The sequence below is a fragment of the Drosophila guanche genome, unplaced genomic scaffold (genome assembly GCF_900245975.1).
Source record: "Drosophila guanche unplaced genomic scaffold, DGUA_6, whole genome shotgun sequence".
NCBI lineage: Eukaryota > Metazoa > Arthropoda > Insecta > Diptera > Drosophilidae > Drosophila > Drosophila guanche.
The window spans coordinates 435,679-455,649 of record NW_022995750.1 but is presented as its reverse complement, the minus strand read 5'-3'; the positions used below and the strand labels follow the sequence as shown (position 1 = coordinate 455,649).

Genomic DNA, 19,971 nt, shown 5'->3' with positions numbered 1-19,971 from the left:
AAGTATTGTTTATTGATTTTTATTATTTTCTACATATTCTAAGAAGAAAAAAATCATCAGGACATGAAACATATTGGAAATGCTTCATAAACGAGAACTACTTTGGATCATAAGAAACGCTAGTAGATTTGCCACTGGAATGGACATGGAAATCGTTCTTTTTTTACAATATTAGCTACCTTTTCTTTTCATGACCGATCAACTTTTGAGCTGAGTTTTGTTCAGACCTTAATCGGTTTTAATCAGGTTTAGTCGTTTCGGGTTTAATCATAGTCGAACACACACATACTCGCACTATTGCTGGACTGTTGATAAGGACACCATACAGATAGATAGACAGACAGACAGAGTCCGGAATCGGAGTGTTCCGGCTGGTGGCTAGTCTCCCCCGATAAGGATAGTCGCGCGACAGCCGCGTGATGCAACTTTTAATCAAATCGGATTGAATTTTTGGTATTGCTCCCTGGGTACTACCCTCGCTCTCTTTCTCCCTCTCTCTCTCTCTTAATACATGATGTGGTTGTGGCGTCAGTGGGGCTGCTGGTTGCTCCGGTGACTGTGCCTCTGAGATAGCCATATCTTGGAACGGGCTTCCAATCAGCGGACGGAGGGACAAACTACAGAGCCCAGGCTGGGAGAGTACACGGCGCGCAATGAGTGTGATGTTCCCGTTGCCCCTCCGTATGGACGGACAGAGGAACGGACAGACGGACGGACGGACAGGCGGACAGGCGGACAGGCGGCCGATAATAAGTATAATCGTTACTTTGCTGCTCTGTGGCTGCCGTTGACGTTGTTATTGTTGTTGTTGCTGAAAAGGTGATATGAAATTGTGGTCTGATAAGTTTTAATCAAGAATATTTTTACTCGTATTTTGCTGCTTTGGGCGGCTCTTGCTATGGGCTCTGGCTACTCTCACGCGAGTAGCATTTGAAAAGTTGTAGTAGTACGGAGGACGGAGCACGGATCGGATCGGATGCGGGTCCAAGTCGGGATTGGCGGTAGCCATCTCGGAGATTGTGTGCTGTGCCGCCTGATAATCGCTATCTGGCCAAAACGAGACAACTCGTGAACTGTGAAAGGAAATTGTGATGGAAAGTTGCGCCGGCGCATGGAAAATCCTTTAAATATGTTTAACCACAAACGTGACGGGAGTTTAACCAACACAAAAGCCGGGTACGGGTTTGGGTTCGGATTCGGATTCGGGTGCGGGTGCGGGTGGCGCCGGGCCAGGCAAGGGAATCCCCCGGTGTCCCAGCACGCCCACTCCTACCTCAGGATACTCCTCCTCGTACTCCTCCTCCTTCTTCTCCGACGACGAAAGAGTTGTGATCTGTGTGACACTTTCATTTGGTGGTGTCAACGCCCCCCCCAACCACACACACAAACACATAGCAGACACACACACACGTGCAGAGAATATCCAGATTGCAGATTTCAGGGGCGATTCCCTGGCAATCATCGAAATTTAACGGTTGCTTAGTGTGTTAGCGTGTGTCTGTGTGTGTGTGTGTGTGTGTGTGTGTGTTTGCCAGATGCCTGATCCCAAGGTTCGCTCGTTCGTTCGTTCGGTCATCATTGAATCGATGTAAGCCACATGTGTGTGCCGATGTGTGTCAAACGCCCCTCATAATTGACGCGGATCTGTCCACACACCAATTGCTGGACTCTAGAATCACTTCATGGATCGCATCTCGCTCTAGCGGCTGGAACCAAGAGTATTCCCCATTGCCATGGGTATACTATACTATGCATGTCCGATGTGTAGCATCGTCTGGTCGTCCATTTGGTAAGTTCCCAAGAGTAAAGTTAAGGGACTTGTGGGTGGAATTTGAATTTAAAATTTCTGTTATATAATTTTCAACTTGTGTCGCCATAAACCCCCCCTTAGAACCCTCTTGATCGCAGAATATAATATATATCACAACTTTAGAATATATCACTAGAAACTTAGCTCCATTCTTGGCATAGAAAAATATTTCTTCTGCATTCCAATTTCCATACTCTGGCATTCCTACTCCATACCCTTACATATGGATCGTCTCGTGTGTCGTATGTGTGACTCAATCAGACAAATGGAATTTCCACATTAAAAACCAATCCAAAATAGATGAAACAAAAAAAAAAACATCTCAGAGCACTCGCTGCCCGTGTCCCGTCCATTCATGAAAATGTTGGCAACCGAATCACTGGCTGGGAATTTCCCAAACTAGAAACCAAATTTATGAATGGAAGAACCAAACCCAGCAGAAGGGCAGCGGTCCTAAACTCATTAATTGTTATAGGGACAAACAGGAGGAAAGAAAGAGAGTGAAAGTGGCTGGTCAGAGAGGTTTCATCGCTTACTTGATGGGCAATTAAAGTTCCATAAACGCAAAACAATGCAAGTCCATGACTGCAGCAATGTCTGTCTGGGGATCGGGAACTCGGGCCAGGGGTCGTGGGTATATCCTGTCAAACACACACATTACATTGGCAGTAATGTGGATGGACAGGTAGGTTCGTCCATCGAGAGATACAACAACAGGTACTCCAGTTCAGACACGCGCTGATACAGAATTACAACGACGATGAGGAGTGCTGCTAAGAGACATGGAGTCTGTCTGTCCGTCTGTCCGTCTGTTTTCTTTCCATATTTATATTTGGTATGGGAGTAGGTGTGGTTTTTCCTAGACTTTGGCGCATGACTGGAACTGCACTGAAACTGGGATTGGAACTGAGACTTGGGCAGATCGGAAGAGGGACGAGCTGAGCTCACAGCAATTAACAATTAAGACAAACATCGTGTTTCGTTGTGTGTTGTGTGTTGTGTGCTGTGTGTGTTGTATCTTGTATCTTGTCTTTTTGTACGTTTTTGTTTGTCTTTCGGAATTTCACTCAAATTCCTTTTATACTACAATTTGTTCATGTTCGCTCTCTTCATGTTTGTCCCGCTATTTGTTCTTTGGGTTTTGGTTTTGGTTTTGGTTCTTTTTTTGCGGTATTTGTTATTGCGGTTTTTGTCCATTGTTCCTCCCAAAAGTAAACCTACTATTTGCAGATGCATTTCGATGCCTTTTTGTTGCACGTGTCTGTCTGCCACTCGCCTCGCTGCCACACTTTTCTCCTGCTTTGATGGGGCACAATTTCCTTGGAAAATTACTGAGCAAACGACTTTTGTTGTTCAGAGATTTATTTGTATATATAATTAATTTCCAATATGGCTGACCTATGGCAGGAAGTCGGTCTACTATACATATATGTATTTCTTTTGTTTTGTGAATTCTCTTCAACAAAATGCTTTTTTTTCTTCAATAATACATTTATTTATATGTATTTCCCCCCATATATATTATATGTGTGTATTTTTGTATGGTTGTAGCTGTAGGGGCAAGTTGATAAGGCTGTCGGTCGTTTGTTGTCGTCGTCGCAACTCAACGACCGCGCTGAGGCAGTGCCCAGAGGCACATTGTAAGCCTGCGGACGGACACTCCAGAGGGCAGGGCCCCAACGAACGACACGCATTTTGTTTTTCTGTTATAAGTATGTACATACATTCGAGCATATATGTACTTATTTCACAGTCTTATATGGCATATAACCACTTGTTTCTGTGACAGCAGTACCGTGCTTGTACCCCATCCATATGCCCATTCCATTTCCACACGATCCCACATCGAACGAAGGAGAGGCACCAGCCACAGCCCCAGTCCCAGCCCCAGTCCCAGTGCCAGCCCCGGCTTCGTTTCGTTTCTGCACTTTTTTTGTGGAGTTCGTCGATCGTCATGCTGGTTTCTTGTAATGCTCATAATTCTTTTTCTTTACTTCGTTTACATTTTATTTTTCTTTTTTGCTTCAACTTTACTTACTCATGTTTTTTTTCAGGCTTTCTGTGATATATTTTCGGTTTATTTGTTTCTTTTTCTTAAGTTAGCAATTCTAACAGAAATTAGTCGTAGGCCATGATCCTGGTCCTATCAAAAAGTCTTAATTTATGGATCCTTATGTTTGGTTTTTCCATTCAATTAATTCCAGTTTTTGATAACTAATATCCCTTCACCAAAACCATTCTAGTTTCTTTGTAAAATTATTCAAAATATTACTAAATCTCAGACCTATTTTCTTTGACTTCGCCCATTAGTCGACCACCCCCTGGGCTGGAGACTTTCGAAGTCGCTCAGCCCATTCAGGCCATTAAAAAATCATCAAACAAGCATTGGCTGCCTAAAAAAATATACAAGGCATTCATTTCCAAGTGCTGAAAGACGACGGCCTAATTAGAAAGCGCCAGCGGCAGCGCCAGGTACGTGTCACACATGCCACAGGACACAGGACACGAAAACATATTTTCCAGCCAACAAAATTATATAACCCAACAATGGGAGAGCGAGCAAAGCGAAAATGGAATAGAAAATATTGTCAGCGAAAACAATAATCAAAAGCAGAGAGATGAGTTGCTGTTTGTTTTTCCTGTCACAAAAAGTACCCTCAAAGAGAGAGAGAGAGAGAGAGAGAGCGAAGGTTGTCCTTTTTGTCATGATCAATTTGTATCGTGTCGGCGCGTGTTTCCATTTTGTTTGTGTTTACCTTTTGCCACAAATTGTGGCCGTGGCTTACCTGATGATGGCTGGGGGGATGAGTTCTACCTGTGGATCGATCGTACCCCTCCCTCTGCTTGTGGCAAATGGCAGCCGTCTGTGGCTGTGGTCTCTGTGGCCGGACTGCTGCCCGATTAGCCCTGATCTGAGTGGCTTAATCGTGGCTTCTTGACACTTTTCTTTCTCCCAATATAAAACTCTATTTAAATAGGTTCAGTTTGTGATGTTTGTCGTTTCGTTTCGTTTTGTTTTGTTTTGTTTTGTTTGTTGTTTATTTGGCTGTGGGAAAAGTTGCTCATGTGCGGGAAATATGTTACATTCGTTAAGCGACAGGATCTAGGAGAGATCTAAGAGTCACTTAGGGAACATTGCATCAAATCCTGCTCAAGCAAGTCAAAACTGTTGACTCTACAAATTAGCTGGGAAACAAATGTTTTTTCTATTTGCATAATATTGAGAAATTCTGATATTATGCCGGACACATGGAGAGATCTTTTCGAGCAGATTTTCCTTGGTCCAAGTACTTTTTAACTCCTATTATCAAACACACCGCTCCATGGCTATTTCTCCCACTATTTCCATTACACTCTTTACCCTTTTCGGACCATTTACCATTGAAGGACCCCACAGATAAGAAACTGCTGGGCCACTTGCCTTGGTTATCGTAGCCCTAAAAGAGTGTTAAAGACATGTTCTCGGCGGTCGTTAAATGGGGTTTTTGATAAGCGTCGGAAGAACTCAATTGCGAACCACTTGAATCAGATGCTGTTTCTTTTTTTTGATGGCATTTATATTGGATTATTCCTACCACATAACGATGCTGATAATTGGCGCTTAAGGAGTCAAGCAACTTGTATCCGAAAGATAGGTAGAGAGCACTACGAAAGAGGAGATCCCGAGGAGGAGGAGGAGGAGGAGTATTGGATTACCAAGAGTGTAATGTTTATGACCTGAGGAGTAGATGCACACGAAAATATTAAAAATGCATAAATGCATCAGCACTGGAACTGGAACTATATATGATCATTCCTATGATACACGAGACTCTTCGCCACACAGTCCACACTTGTTGCAACCCATTTTTGTTCGTGGCAGCCATAAATATGTCAAAATAATTCCAGAGCAAACACCCAACAACAACAAAAAACTTCGTGTTTTCGTGGGTCTCGTGGGATATACAAATATACTCTACGATGGTAATGGTATGGTTTGTGTTCTTTAAATTGGCCCTCAGTGGTTTTCATTTGTGTATAAAACTAATTATATTGCTTTTCGCCATAAACATTGGGCCGCCATTCGATATGTTCCACATTGGAGTATCGCCACGGCCCATTACATTTGTAGTTCGAGTGTGAAACAGGGCACCACCCGCACCAGCACCCGCACCGGCACCCGCACCGGCACCCGCAAGATCCACAAAGATTATCCTTTTTCTCAGGATTGTAATAAATCACATCATTAGCATTTAGGCAGTGCCACGGCTCGCTGTATGATTTATTGGTTCCACCAGAGATCTCTTCATGTTTGTTGACACTCACTGAACACGACAGAGTTGTGTGTGTGTGTGCCACACACAGGGGCACGGGGCACTCAGCCCTGACTCACATGGCGGAGAGTCAGTGCGACGCTCAATGATAGTTGGAGGGGTTATTTGCATTTGTGCTCAATGCATTTCGTTTATAGCAGAACCCAAAACTTATCAACGGACTTAACTAAGCATAACATTTAGTATCACAGGGGGGTGGATGGTGGAACGACAGCTACGAATACGAATATGTAGGTGGAGTCACCAGTCACAAGTGTGAGAAAGTTTACTGTCGAGAAACATTCCGAATCGAAACAGGAATGGGATCTGAATATAAGAAGTAGTTATATAAGAATAACGAAGAAAATATGGTATTGAAATTGTTGCTTTTTGAAGCTGTACTTTTCCGATTTCTACACACTTTTCTTCCTAGAAATATATACGTGAACATACCTATAGCCTCTCTCTACCGACATGCTCGAATGGCGTGTTGTATATCAAAGAGCCGCCGGGTGACGTCTACACTGCAAGTTTTTCGTGCTGAGTTATTTAATAAATTCAAGGTTAAAGTTTCATATAAATCACGAGCAAGCGTATTGAAAATGTCTAAATAATTCAATTGTTTTTTTTGCCTTCGAATAAAAATTGAAAACTTTTGTTAATGAGCAAGAGTCCGCAGCCACTGCCACAACCAACATACACAAAAATATAATATGTATTCTATGTATATTACATATACAGAGACCGACCCATGTGCCCGCGGGACTAGGGAAAGGTCCGTTACGGACAGGTCCCCCTCCAATCCATACCATTCCACAGTCAGGCTGTGGCAATGTTATCAGTGTTTTTTCCTTCATTTTTTTATATTAAATATAATTTTTTAATGGCCACAAAGGTTAACAACAAGCCATGTACATATGTATGTATGTCTATGCGCTCGACGAGTGCGAGTTTGTAGAATTTAAATTCGAATTTAGATTTGTTTTTGTAACGAACCGATCAGTATTGAACCTCACCGAACTGCGACGAGGAGATGTCGACGGAGACGGAGTCGGTGGCGACCCACTTGAGAGTCTCGCCGCCTACTTTTCCCAATTGACCATCGATCCATTGGATCGTAAAAGTGTTCTCAAAATGTCCAAACAGATCGTTGGTGCCGCCTATTCAAATGACGATAAAAATGCCATAAAATTCTTGGAGCGATCCTCGCCGTTTTACGACTTTTCGTCCTGGTTCAAATATAACAATTTTTTAATCAACCAATAGAACGGATCTCAAGTACACGGACAAACATTTTTACGATCGTTTTTGAATATTCTATTTTGGCGCGTCGTCTGGGGAATTGGCAAAAGAAAACTCTGGCTGCTACGGGAAAGGCTTTCCTCTTGGATTTTTCTCACGGCGCCCCTCCGTCGAGTCGGGTAGGTCTCTGGCTCCAGCGATCACTTGTCGCGACTCCAGAGTGTGTCCTTTGCCCTGATTCTGAAATTCTATACGCGTCTCCTATGAAAATTTAATGTTCACGTCCTCGCGATAGGCATGACAGTGTTTTCTGGGTTGTGGCTACAGCTCCCCTTGCTGTGCGAGTAGTCAACGCTTGTTATAAATATGAAATTGTAGAGAACATTTTGTGTGTTCTAATACGAGCTGATTTATGGAACCATTTATTTACGTAGGATTTTCAAAAGTAACCGTGAAGAAATAGAGAGGATATTGGCCACAACGAAAGGAGAGTCCAACCATAATGGGTATCGATTTATTTTGGTTAATGAAGTGCGACTAAATTTTGAAATTACTTTGGAAAAATATAGAAATACGATTCAAGGGCCTGTATTTATGGAAACGCTACCCACAGTTCGGGTTGATATAATCTTTACTTAATCGGTAATAAATCACGTTAAAATTGTAAAATTCCTTTCTTTTAATTTTGATAAGTTCTGCCAAAATTGACAAAGTAGCTTCTTGACGATCGCTGTTCGATAATGTGTAGTGCGTCACAGAATGCAAAGCATATCATGCCTGTACAGTGAAAATCAACGGTGTAGATCGATTTAGTAAGCAAATAGTAGTGCTTAAATTGTTGCTTGTTTTACATACTATAAGTACATGCATACACATGTTCATACTTACATACATATGTACACATGTATGTGTATGTGCTCGCTGGCAACAGCCAACCACAATGGAAGCAATAAAAGAAAAAGCAACAACTACAAATGAGCCCCCGGCTGCCTGCTGCGTGTTGTTGCTGTTGTAATTATATTAAGAGGCGTAGCCAAAACTGGCAAGCAAGCAACAAGTCCACGAACGCAGTCGCAGAGACACAACAGCAAAAGGAAGAGAGCGCTTAAGCTTTTGCTGGATCTCTCTCTCTCTCTCACGCTTTGACAGCGACGTTTGAAGCTGTACATTGATGATGATTATGATTGTGACTCGTATAACGGCAAGTGGAGCAAAGCGCAGAGCTAGCAAAAGTGTTGGGATATTTGTATGTGTGGGGGGGATGAATGGAAGAGGTGCCAGGGAGAGGAGAACAGAACTTAAGCTCGCGCTCTCTCTCTCTCGTCGTGTAGTGTGTGGAGGAATCTAAAAACAATTTTTTTATGATTTTTACTCGAGGTTTTATTTGTGTCCGTGTTTTCGAAATTTTTAAGCGCTCGCCAACGGTCGAGCCCCAAGTTCCCCAGTGGCTCCAGTTTACTTGAAAAACTCGCCGGACACGGACACGTACGCCGGATCAGAGCGCGGATCGATTTATTAGTGGGAGACGAGACTCTGGGACTCTGGACGCGCGCGAGTGTTTTGTGGGAGCCAGAGAGTGGGGAGCACTTAGACGATGACCAAGACCACTAAGCCCAAGGAAAAGGAGAAGGGGCCGTCAACGTCGGCGCGTGCTTCCACCAATTTGCTGGCAAATGCGGCCAAAATGAAGATCACCAAAGCCCTGTCCAATGCCAAGACGCAGCAGCAGAACAAGCAAGGACGTGCTGCTGCATCAGCAACAAAAGAAACAAAAGAGACAACAGCAACAGGATCAAATGCAGCAGCAACAACAACAGCAAATGCAGTCGAAGCGGCAGCAGCGAAAGAGACGACGATATCAGCTCTTGCGACCGAAACGGAGCCTACGACAGAGGCCGAGGCCGAGACAGAGACAGAGACTCGGTCCGCCGCCACCGCCGACGACAATGAGGCAGCGCCGACGTCGGCGTCGGCCACAAATTTATCGTCATTTGAGTCCGCGCGTTTGCAGGCTCACACTTCAGTTGCATTGAAACTCACAAACGAAACGGTTACCACCAGCGACACTCTAACAGTAAATTCCGCAGCAGAAGCCACATCAGTTACCGCAGAGATCGAGAGAGATCCTAATCGTGAAGCGGCGGCGCTCAACAACGGTACTCAAGAGAGCAACAACGCGAGTGAAAGTGTCGATAATAAGATCAAAGTAATAAACTATGCGCATCAACAGCACCAACAAATCTACGATCAGCAGCAGCAGCAACAACAACAACAACAACAACAGCAACAACAGTTCCTCAGTCAGCAATTAATACAAGAACAACAGCACCAACAGGAGCAACGCTGGTTGGCCTACGATTTGACAAGCGGATCCGCAGCAGCTGTGCCAGCAGTCCAAGCAGTGGAGCAAAAGCCAACCGATTTGTATGCGTTGGCAGCCTCGCATCATTTCTTCGGACATCTGAGCTATCCGCCACCGCATCCACCCGCACAGCTGTACGAACACTACCAGAGCATCACCGGCGCAAGCACGGACCCATCCATAATGAGGAATAACTTTGCGCTGTACAGCGTTTATGGTGGGGGAGGAGGAGGATCGGCGGGAGGAGTTGGAGCAGGAGGAATGATCACCCACGATCATGTGGTGGCAGCCGCCGCAGCGGCAGCGAATGCCCAGAATACACCCAACATTGACGAGGTCATCCAGGACACACTGAAGGATGAGTGCTTCGATGATGGGCACAGCGCCAGCTACCACATGCTTACCTCCGTCTCAGATTTGCATTCCCTGAAGGATCCCAGTCCCACCATTTACTCACTGACGCACCAGCAACAGCAACAGCAGCAACAATTGCAACAACAATTGTACCACCACCAACAACAGCACCACCATCACAATATTTCCGCCAGTTCGGCAGGAGGGGACTCCCCCTCGTCCTCCTCGCATGCATTGTCCTCGCTCCAGAGCTTCACGCAGCTGACAAGCGCCGGCCACCGGGACAGCCTCTCGCCGGAACAGCATGGGGGATACTTCAGTCCCAGCCTGCAGACAACCAGGTGAGTGATTGTTTGTGTGTGTGGCACCCACCGTCCCGCGTGCTACTCGAACGAGAGTATGAGCTCATTATCACGATCCATATCGCACGTGCCTTAACCGAGCTTCGAGCTACGAGCGACACCGCCAAAAGTCATGATCAGAGAAGCGCATTCGTTGATTCATATTTCCCTCTCTCTTTCCCCACCGACGACAGTCGCGACTCTGACTATGATTTTTCCTCAGTTCTCTGTTCTGTGCTAGGGTTCTCCATTTCTCCACTGGGTTATATGTGTATTATACTTTAGTCATAATTGTTGCTCATTGTTCCTCCAGGTTTTAGACTTTGCTCTCAAAAAGTGTGGGTTCGATCGGTCGTTCGATCCCTGCTCACACACATTTCTGTTCTGTGGCATTCTCAGGTGGTTTATTCGACTAATGGAATGCTTACAAAAATCTGGTTCCATCTATTTTGTGTGTTCGTGTCTAGAGAGAGGAATGTGTGCAGTGTTTTTCTGCATTCGAATGAAAACACAATCATAAAAAACAGTTGCGATTTTGTCGCCATCACAGATGTCATATGAAAAATGTGCCAGCCTCTAGAGTTTGTATGGGTTTTAGTAGGTGTGGCACGAACTGAAAGCAAATCAAGGGAATACCTACCAATAATACATGCCATAAACACAGGAACAACATTTTTCCTCTGACAAATTTTCATAAATTTCCAATCATCAACCGAACAAACAGAAATTCCTCACTCAACCCACAGACTGTTTTCATGCTATGCCTGTATTTTCCTATGTGCAAAACACGTTTCCAATTTAAAATAAATAACCACACAAAAAGCGATCTCAAATGAAGTTCAAAATGTGGCAAAAAATATAGGAGAGAAAAACAAGTCCAAAGCAGAGGGAAAAACAGAGAAGAAAAATTGGATCCAAAGGCAGAAACAGGGCAGGCGGGCGAGCATTCAAAGTGCGGGTTGTACAGTGTGGGATTCCACCCGTTTGGATCGTTAGAGAACCCCCCAGTGTTCCTCCTTTCTAGAGGTATTGTAGAGGGGTTTTTGAAGCTGACTCAGCTGCGGCTTTGAAGCTGTTTTCAGAGTTTCGGTTTGAGTTTGGGTTTGAGTTTCGTTTCGTTCAGGTGGCGGTTTCTATGTCACGGGATGGCTTTAGATTACCCCTCGAGAAATTCAGAGACACCACCACTACCAGGTATCCTCCTCGAATAGAGAGCTTTGCAATTGGAATACCCCGATCCGAAGCAACAAACAAGCTAGAAAAATGCGCTTCAATTGCATTTTGGAACTGCCGATCAAATGCGGGTCACGCCCCCCTTTTCCTTTGATGTTTTTTAGTGTGGCACGTGCCTGACTTTTTTTGGACACGTGTGTGCTTGGCCACAAAATACTGCTGGTAACCCCCCTGTTTAGGCCAAAAGTTAGCCAAGCAATAGTTGAGCCGCTAACATCTGTTTGGGCCGGGCCACGAGAAAAGTCATGACTCAGAAAGTCCGAGTCGAAGTCACAGCCAGTGCGTCCCTTGCGTCAATAATTGGAGACATTGCATATGCAATATTTTCTTGTTTACGAAATTTGAGCGGTAATTCGTATTATTTTTTCGCTGAGCCTCAAAACTCAGCGTCAACGACAACGACAACGACAGGAGAAGCAAACAGACAGAAGGGTGCGGAAGGGAGCGGAGCACGACGCGTCGCCCCATAACATTTATGCAAGTGTGAACCTCTGTTTATGTTCTCCCATTGTTTATTTTGATCTTTCGAAAGGTTGAGCCTCGAATACTTATAATCGAGATTCGCAACAAGATATACGCGCCCCAAAACAGCGCCCAAGATCACAAGAATAAGGAAGGGGATATATGAGAGATCGTACAGATTGAAAGGGATCAAATTATAGATGGCAAAAGATCGGCAAATATCATAGAAGGTGTATCGAATTATGGTTAAAGGAAGAAAAGTACTGCTAAGCTTATTTTTGATTCTTGGGAGAAGATCTTCAGAGAGAACTCTTTTGGTTTGGTTCAACGGTGACGACGATGCTCGGAACATTTTGTATGTGACTTTTTATTCATTTTGGGGCTGCAGTGCGAAAACCAGAAAACCAGAAGAAGATATCACAACGCCCGACATTCGTCGAGAGCTCACATACGAGTACGAGACGAGTATTGTGGAAAAACAAGAAGTCGAATCGAATGCAGAAAATACTCACCTGCAACAAACAGCAGCAGCGGACCGACCGACAGAATCGACACAACCGACACAACCGACAGAACCGACAGAAAACTGAAGCGATGATAAATTATATCGTTGTCGTGCATTTTTTGTTGTCACTCAGAGACGACTTCCTATATATATTGTATGCCATTCTCTACATAGTCGAGTGTAGGTATGAGTATGAGTACCTATAGCCAGAGATAAAGATATACTTGGCATCTCGGAAAGTTTGAAAATTGGTTTTGTTCTTGGGCCTGACTGTGTTATCAGAGAGCGTGCTTGGAGACTTTGGCAAGACTTGGTTTTATGTTAAAGAAGAGCTATAGTTCTAGCGTTTTGGGTGATAATTAAAACCTACAGTGGTTGCTAGGAACGAGGAACCTTTTCTGGATTCGAATTTCGATAGCTTTGGAATCCATCATCAAGCCTGAACCATCCCCAAAGTATCCTCAAACATAATTTGCTAATATTTCTCAAATATAAAAATAACTTTGTTAACATCAGGTTTAAATATATGTTCTATGTCTCTTTGGTTTCACTCTCCGAGCGATCACTGTACATACGTAAACTGTCAATTGGCTTATTTCCAATTTGTATTTTGTACAAGTTTTTCACACAATTTTTATCGCTTATTTTGTGGCTTAAACTCTCCCTCGGCGTCTACGTCTCAGCCAAAAGCAAATGCAGTGCAGCAGCAGCGGTGACTGCAACTGCAACTTCCACTTGCATAAAATCTAAAACCCGACGTCAAGTCATTATGCAAACGCGCGTGCCCCGTTTCGGTTGTGCTTTCGGTCTCGTTCTCGTTCACGTTCTCGTCTCCAGTCCCAGCCTCAGCTACGGGATCGATCTCCTCCTCAAATAAAAATAAATCAAAATGAAACTTCAATTTAGTGGAAGAAAAATATCTTCGAGTGCTAAAGCCTGCGCCTGTGGACGAATTAAATAATAATTGTATTTTCATAACAAACAAAAAATAAAAAGGGCTGTAAAAGTCTGCAGAGATCTTTGTAGTGTCCTTTTAGTGGAGTGTGTACGTGTTTGCAGTCTTTAAGGATATATTTCTTACTTCATAAAATACGAGCAAATCCTTTCAAGTGCTTTAGTGTCCGTTTAAAGATATTTTAGTACACTTTAGTGCGCAATCAACAACTCATCGGAGGAGGAGAGATCTATTCGTTGACAAGAATGTAGTTTACCTGTTGAAGTATAGTTCCAGATTCTAGTAAATTCCCAAACAATTTCTGTACATGTATATTTCTGATTCAAAATCCTCCAAAAAGTGATAAATCTGTGCGTCAAAGAGACCTTTGACTACGCAGCAATTTGATTCTTGTTCGTTATTGCATCCGCTTAGTTTGTGGAAGTTTCCCTTTGGGGCCTGGGGGATAAATATTTGTAAAGGCTACTGTTTGGGTAAGAGAAAGAAGCGGAAGAATGAGAAGAAAGAATAGAGAAGAGAGGACGATCTTAAGGGAATGACATTTTCAGACGACTCGCAAGTACTTTTATTTTTAATTAAAAGTTTTATGGACATACACATGCACGTACCCAAACACACACTCAAGCACACCCACACAGTACACTGCAAAATGTGATCCACTAATCCGCTTTGGTGGTCCAACAGCAGCATAAACTCCAACAACAATCTTGTAAAATAAACAAAAATCAGGGAATGTTAATAGCAGATTCTTTCCTTTTGGCACCAACAGAAAGACACACAGAGAAGGACAGGGCAAAAGTAGAGGGAAAGAGATAGCAAGAGTAACATTAACAGAAGCAAAAGCAGTTACAGGAACAATAACAGCTGCAGTAACAGCCACCCCAACAGAGCTGTTAACAACCTCGCGATTAAAAACGCGCGTAAATGTGTACCAAGCGTTTTTAAACGTATGCCAGCGTGTGTTTTGGCATCTGTTTTAAACGCCTGAAAAAAAGATAAAACTACAAAATTATCTAAAATTCCAAACAAAATGTTTTTCTCTAATTACAATAATATGTATTTGAAGAACTATTGCTATAGGTAACGCCCTTAAAATAGTATTTTTAATCCGAAATAAAATATCCATAAATGCAATACTAAACTAATTTCCTACCTTGCTTTGCAGTTCCGTGTATGCTGGACCCCTGCTTACCCAAGCGGCAAATGGCATGCAGTACGGAATGCAGTCTCCAAGCCACGCCCATGCGCATCTGCAGCAGCAGCAGCAGCAGCAGCAGCATCCCCATCAGCAGCAGCAACCTTCCCACCAGCAGCAGCACAATCCTCAACAGCAACAGCAGCAGCAGCAGCAGCTCCATCAGCATCACAATTCTGGCAGCAGCAGCCCAGGACCAGTGGGCCTGGCCACTGGAACGACTGTCAATGGAAGTGGGCTCCTGGACGATGGCTATGGCTCGCCAAAGAGCAGCCACAGCGGCGGCGGAGGAGGAGGTGGAAGCGTCGGCGGTGGCACATTGCCCGCCTTCCAGCGCATTGCATCGGCGAGCAGCGGCTGGGCAGCAGCTGGGAGTCTGCGTGCAGCAGGAGCGCGTGATGTTGCTGCCGCAACTGGTTGCTGTGCGTCGTCTGTCGGCTCCAATGGCTCCTCGGTAGTCAGTGGAGCCGAACGATCCGCTGGCTACGCATCGCTGGTCAATTATCGCACTCAGGTGAGTGTGATGCCCTCGGGGATTCTCCTGCTGATTGATTCCCTGCTAACACTGTGCTCTCTGCCCCCTTCAGAACGATGCCTGGCCGGGTCATTACGAGCCAATCAGTTACGCATCAGCCACCGCATCCGGTGTCCAGACGCAGCTCGGCAGCGGCCTTGGTGGGGCCGGCGTGGTCACGAATGTGATTCGCAACGGCCGAGAGATCTTTGCGGCAAATGCAGCAGCAGCAGCGGCCGTAGATGGCGCCGCAGGACGAGTGGATCCAGGATCCTATTTAACAGCATCAGCCTCGCTGTCAGCACGTAAGTTTTCGCCTCTATTTAGGATATAGAATATAGGAAATAGAAAATACAATTGGAGGAGAATTGTTTGCCTTACCACAAGAGGAGGAGAAAGGAGGAAGAAGCCTCTCGTTAGGTAGAAGTTCGCACCCGCTCGATCCCGGAGGTTGGATATTTACGGAACCTGAGCAAACTGCAAAGAAGGAACTGCTGCAACTGCTGCTGCCAACTGCTGTTTTCCTATGCAAACATAAACACACACCAAACACAAAAAAATTCTTTTCGAACCCGAAACTATCCCTAGCATACAAATCTATCTCTAAGTCTTACGTCTCTATAATAAATTCAATTAATTTTACATCCACTCTTGAGCTTACAACAACAAAAAAGAATCCAAACCACAAAAAACAAAAAAAAACACCACCACAAAAAGCAAAAACCAAAATACAAACACACAAAAACCACTCCCAACCAACCAACCAACCAACCAACCAAATTTTGATGATAATTTGTATGACTTTTTCCATGTAAAACCGTTTCGCATCTTTTTGAAGCATTTTTCGATGCCGATTATTTCACTGAGGGGCGAGAGTGCGTCAATTGTGGTGCGATCCAGACACCGCTGTGGCGACGCGATAACACGGGACACTATCTGTGCAACGCCTGCGGCTTGTACATGAAAATGAACGGCATGAATCGTCCACTAATAAAACAGCCTAGAAGATTGGTAAATGTCACTCTCTCATGTCTCTCCTCATCTCTCTTGAAAAATCCTCTAATTATTACTAACCCAAAAAAAGCTTTTTTGTGTGGAACAAAATTATATTTGTATTGTTAAAGAAGAAATATGGGAAAAACTTATAGAAATCCAAAAACCGCCAGCCTCTGTATCGAACCGAAACCCTCCTCTGAACCGAAACCTCCCCACCATCGGAAAATCATATTCCAAAACAAACCTCAAAGAGAGTACAAAAATTAATTGAATTTATTATTAGTTTTATATACAAAAAAAGAACAAAAAACTAAACAAAACAAAAAGATGATAAACAAAAAAAACGTACAAATTTCTGCTACTCTTCTACTCCTTCTACTACTACTGTTTTGCCATTTTGCCTACTGCTTTTTTGCTCAATCAAAAATCTTCTGATAATATAATTACAGTGGCCGCTGAATCAGGCGGGGATTTCTATAAGAGCTACCAATTTAATGTGAACGCCAGCCGTAGTAAGGCCAACACTCCAACAGCCATTGCTACTGCTGTTGCAACTGCGGGTGGTGCAACGGCAAACCCGGCAGCGACAGCTTCGACGGCAGCGGCAAATGCAACAGCGGCGCTTGAAGAGCATGTTAGTCGCGCCAATTCGAGACGCTTGGTAGGTCGCTCATTAATTAACAAACCAAACCAAACCAAACCAAACAACAACAAAAACCCCCCCGAAGAAGCTCCCACAACTAACAAAAACCGAAAGAAAAATAAATCGAAATAGTAGAGTAGAAATCCCATAAAGTACTTGTATAGAATATATTGTTCCACATGAAAAAGGCTCAAAGGATGTGTGCAAGCTTTACTAATTAATGCTTGGTTTATCCCTCAATGTAGAGTGCCTCGAAGCGCGCTGGTCTGTCGTGCAGCAATTGCCTAACCACCTATACATCTTTGTGGCGCCGCAATCCTGCCGGAGAGCCTGTGTGCAATGCCTGTGGGTTGTACTTTAAGTTGCACAGCGTCACACGTCCCTTGGCCATGAAAAAGGATACCATTCAGGTGAGCAATTAGAGGAGAACTCAAGGGAAACTTTTATTCTATATCCCATATTATGAATCCTTTAGAAACGAAAGCGCAAACCCAAGGGAACAAAGAGTGAAAAGTCCAAGAAAATGAAAATGGCACTAAATGCCAATCTAGAGGGAGGTGCAGGCAGTGGTGCCGGCTCAGCTGGCTCTGGTTCCCATAATGTGGGTGGCATGGGCTTAGATGTGAATGAAGGTAAGTGTCGCTTGAATGATCCTTCACTTTGCGGGTGCATGCCTAATTCGTGTGTCTGTCTCTCTGCTCTGTCTTAGATATGAAACCATACATGCCATACACCACAACCACATCGCAACAGCAGCAGCAGCAATCACAGCAGCAGCATCAACAGCAGCATCATCAGCAGCAACTCATTGCTGATCAACAGCAGCATTCATCGGCTGCCAGTTCGCCCCATAGCATGGCCTCCTCCTCATTGTCCCCCTCAGCCACATCACATTCGCAGTCGCATTCGCATTCGCATTTGCATCATCAACAGCAGCAGCAGCAGCAGCAGCAGCAGCAGCAACATCAGCTGTGCTCTGGCCTGGACATGTCGCCCACGTCGCCCTATCAAATGTCACCCATCAATATGCAGCAGCAGCAACATTCATCCCATCAGCAGCAACAGCAATCCTGCAGCATGCAGCAGCATTCGCCCAGCACACCCACCTCAAGCACTGCCTCCATTTACAACACACCATCACCCACCCATCAACATCATCAACATAATATCCACAATAACAACAACAATAGCACATTGTTCAACAACAACAACAAAAACAACAATAGTAGCAATGAGAATAACACGAAAATTATACAGAAATATCTGCAATCTCAACCATTGAACGGGAGCAACAACAGCAACAGCAACAGCAACAGCGGAAGCACGGATCTATTGGCGCACCTAATGCCGAACTCCATTACGGCGGCAGCACTAGCAGCAGCAGCAGCAGCACAGACAACGATCAAGCCAGAAGTCACATCGTCAGCCACGGCCACAATCACGGCATCAACACCGACCACGGCATCGAGCACATTATCCTCACTGAGCCTCAGCAACAGCAACAGCAACAGCAACATTATCAGTCTGCAAAATCCCTATCAACAGCTGGGGCTTGGACAGCAGGCGATGGCATTGTCTAAGCAGGGCGGACGCTGTGCTTCCCCGCCCTACTATCTCACGGAGGAGGAGCAGCACATAAAACTCGAGCAGATGGAACATCAGCATCATCAGGAGCAGCACCACTCGCACACCCATCAGCAGCATCATCATCAGGGAGAGCTAATGCTCAGCCGATCGGGCTCGCTGGACGAGCACTACGAACTGGCGGCCTTCCAGCGGCAGCAACAGGAGCTCCATCTCCAGCAGAGTTTGCTCCACGAGCAGCAGGTGGCTGTGGCCAGTTATGCCATGCAGGCCAAGCAGCTGCAGGAGCTGGAGCGTAAGTACGGTGTGGATCGGGAGACTGTCGTGAAGATGGAGTAGACGTTGTTCATCGTCTGAAAAATGTTGCACTATAGCATGACCAAAGATCCTGTTGTTAAATCTCATAGCTCCAAAGAATTTATAGCGTGTATACCCAAGAGCAGTTCTCCAAGAACCCTCCTCTATCCTCTATCCTCTATTCTCTCTTCTCTGTCTTACACTATCACATTATATATTCTGTAAATACGATTTAAGCAAATTGATTCCATTCGGCGACTCTGTATCGCGCACTACTCGAATTTTTCTTCATTTAAGACTCTAGTTTAATTCCTAGCAAAATGCTATATTATCGATTGCGGATCCTAGCTAATCGCCAGCCAAAGACTCTTTGGTTTGTGGCATCCATTTTATTTTTTTCTATTTGTTTTCAAATCGAATGAATGAAGAATACTTTTGAGATTTCTCCTAAAATCAAATTCCACTTAGATATAAGATTCTTAGGTCCTAACTCTAGTTGCACCACGTTTCGCTACAATGACAAAAAGAATAACAAACGAAACAAGCAACAATCTCATGCAATTTATAGTTAATAATTTAAATACATATATTTTATGCCACTATACATGTAGAAATATTTAAAGCAATTTAAGTTTTAGTCTCGTATCACAACACACCACACACACACACACACATTTTTACATAATTTTGCAATATTAATTTTATTACTTTTTGAACAAATAAACGACAATTGTCTATTAATTTGAACAAATATTAAACGGGGTTTAAACGCCTCCATGGCGTGTGCTTGATTTTGAGTTTCACAGCAACGAGCTCATTAATGTCTGCAAACTTGTTAGTTCAAAAAGTGGCCGCTGTTGCCCGTAGGACGCCAGTAGTTTCTTTGAGTATTTCCCAAAGTAGACAGCGACACATCATGTAGTTTTTAGGTACTTACATCTATTCTACATGATTTCTATACATACATCTCGTGTATAATTTACATTTAATAAGTAGAATTAACCATTTTATAATTTATAATAATTAACTATTAAAAATATAATAAACAGAGTTTAGGCCTTGCTAAAATTTGAAGATGAGATGAGAAAAGAATTCCATTAACGCAAGTGCTGATTTTTTATGATTGATTCCAAGAGGCTCGTAAATCGTAGGCGTGGACTAACTGCTCTCTTTGGTCATTTAATTG

The 19,971-nt window shown here is 44.0% G+C and overlaps 1 protein-coding gene across 5 annotated transcripts; it reads left to right on the top strand.

The window, feature by feature from the left end:
- Nucleotides 1-941: 941 nt before the first annotated feature.
- Nucleotides 942-19,576, top strand: LOC117586715 (box A-binding factor). 5 transcript variants are annotated; one of them, XM_034276997.1, is made up of 7 exons: nucleotides 942-1,789; nucleotides 14,722-15,265; nucleotides 15,339-15,570; nucleotides 16,711-16,922; nucleotides 17,150-17,314; nucleotides 17,380-17,536; nucleotides 17,614-19,576. In XM_034276997.1, the coding sequence occupies exons 1-7, from the start codon at nucleotides 1,734-1,736 to the stop codon at nucleotides 18,825-18,827; spliced, it is 2,580 nt and encodes an 859-aa protein (XP_034132888.1). In that variant the 5' UTR covers nucleotides 942-1,733; the 3' UTR covers nucleotides 18,828-19,576. The 5 variants fall into 5 exon arrangements, with proteins under 5 accessions (XP_034132888.1, XP_034132884.1, XP_034132886.1 ...); XM_034276993.1 differs by lacking the exon at nucleotides 942-1,789 and adding an exon at nucleotides 8,757-10,401; XM_034276995.1 differs by lacking the exons at nucleotides 942-1,789; nucleotides 16,711-16,922 and adding exons at nucleotides 8,757-10,401; nucleotides 16,104-16,276.
- The last annotated feature ends 395 nt before the right edge of the window (nucleotides 19,577-19,971 follow it).

What these genes read in the sequence shown, in the direction of transcription:
- LOC117586715 (XM_034276993.1), top strand. Translation starts at nt 8,939, where the DNA reads ATGACCAAGACCACTAAGCCCAAGGAAAAGGAGAAGGGGCCGTCAACG. An exon ending in ATCAGCCTCGCTGTCAGCAC is followed by an intron (nt 15,571 to 16,710) that starts GTAAGTTTTCGC and finishes ATATAATTACAG; the next exon opens with TGGCCGCTGAATCAGGCGGG. An exon ending in GGGCTTAGATGTGAATGAAG is followed by an intron (nt 17,537 to 17,613) that starts GTAAGTGTCGCT and finishes GCTCTGTCTTAG; the next exon opens with ATATGAAACCATACATGCCA.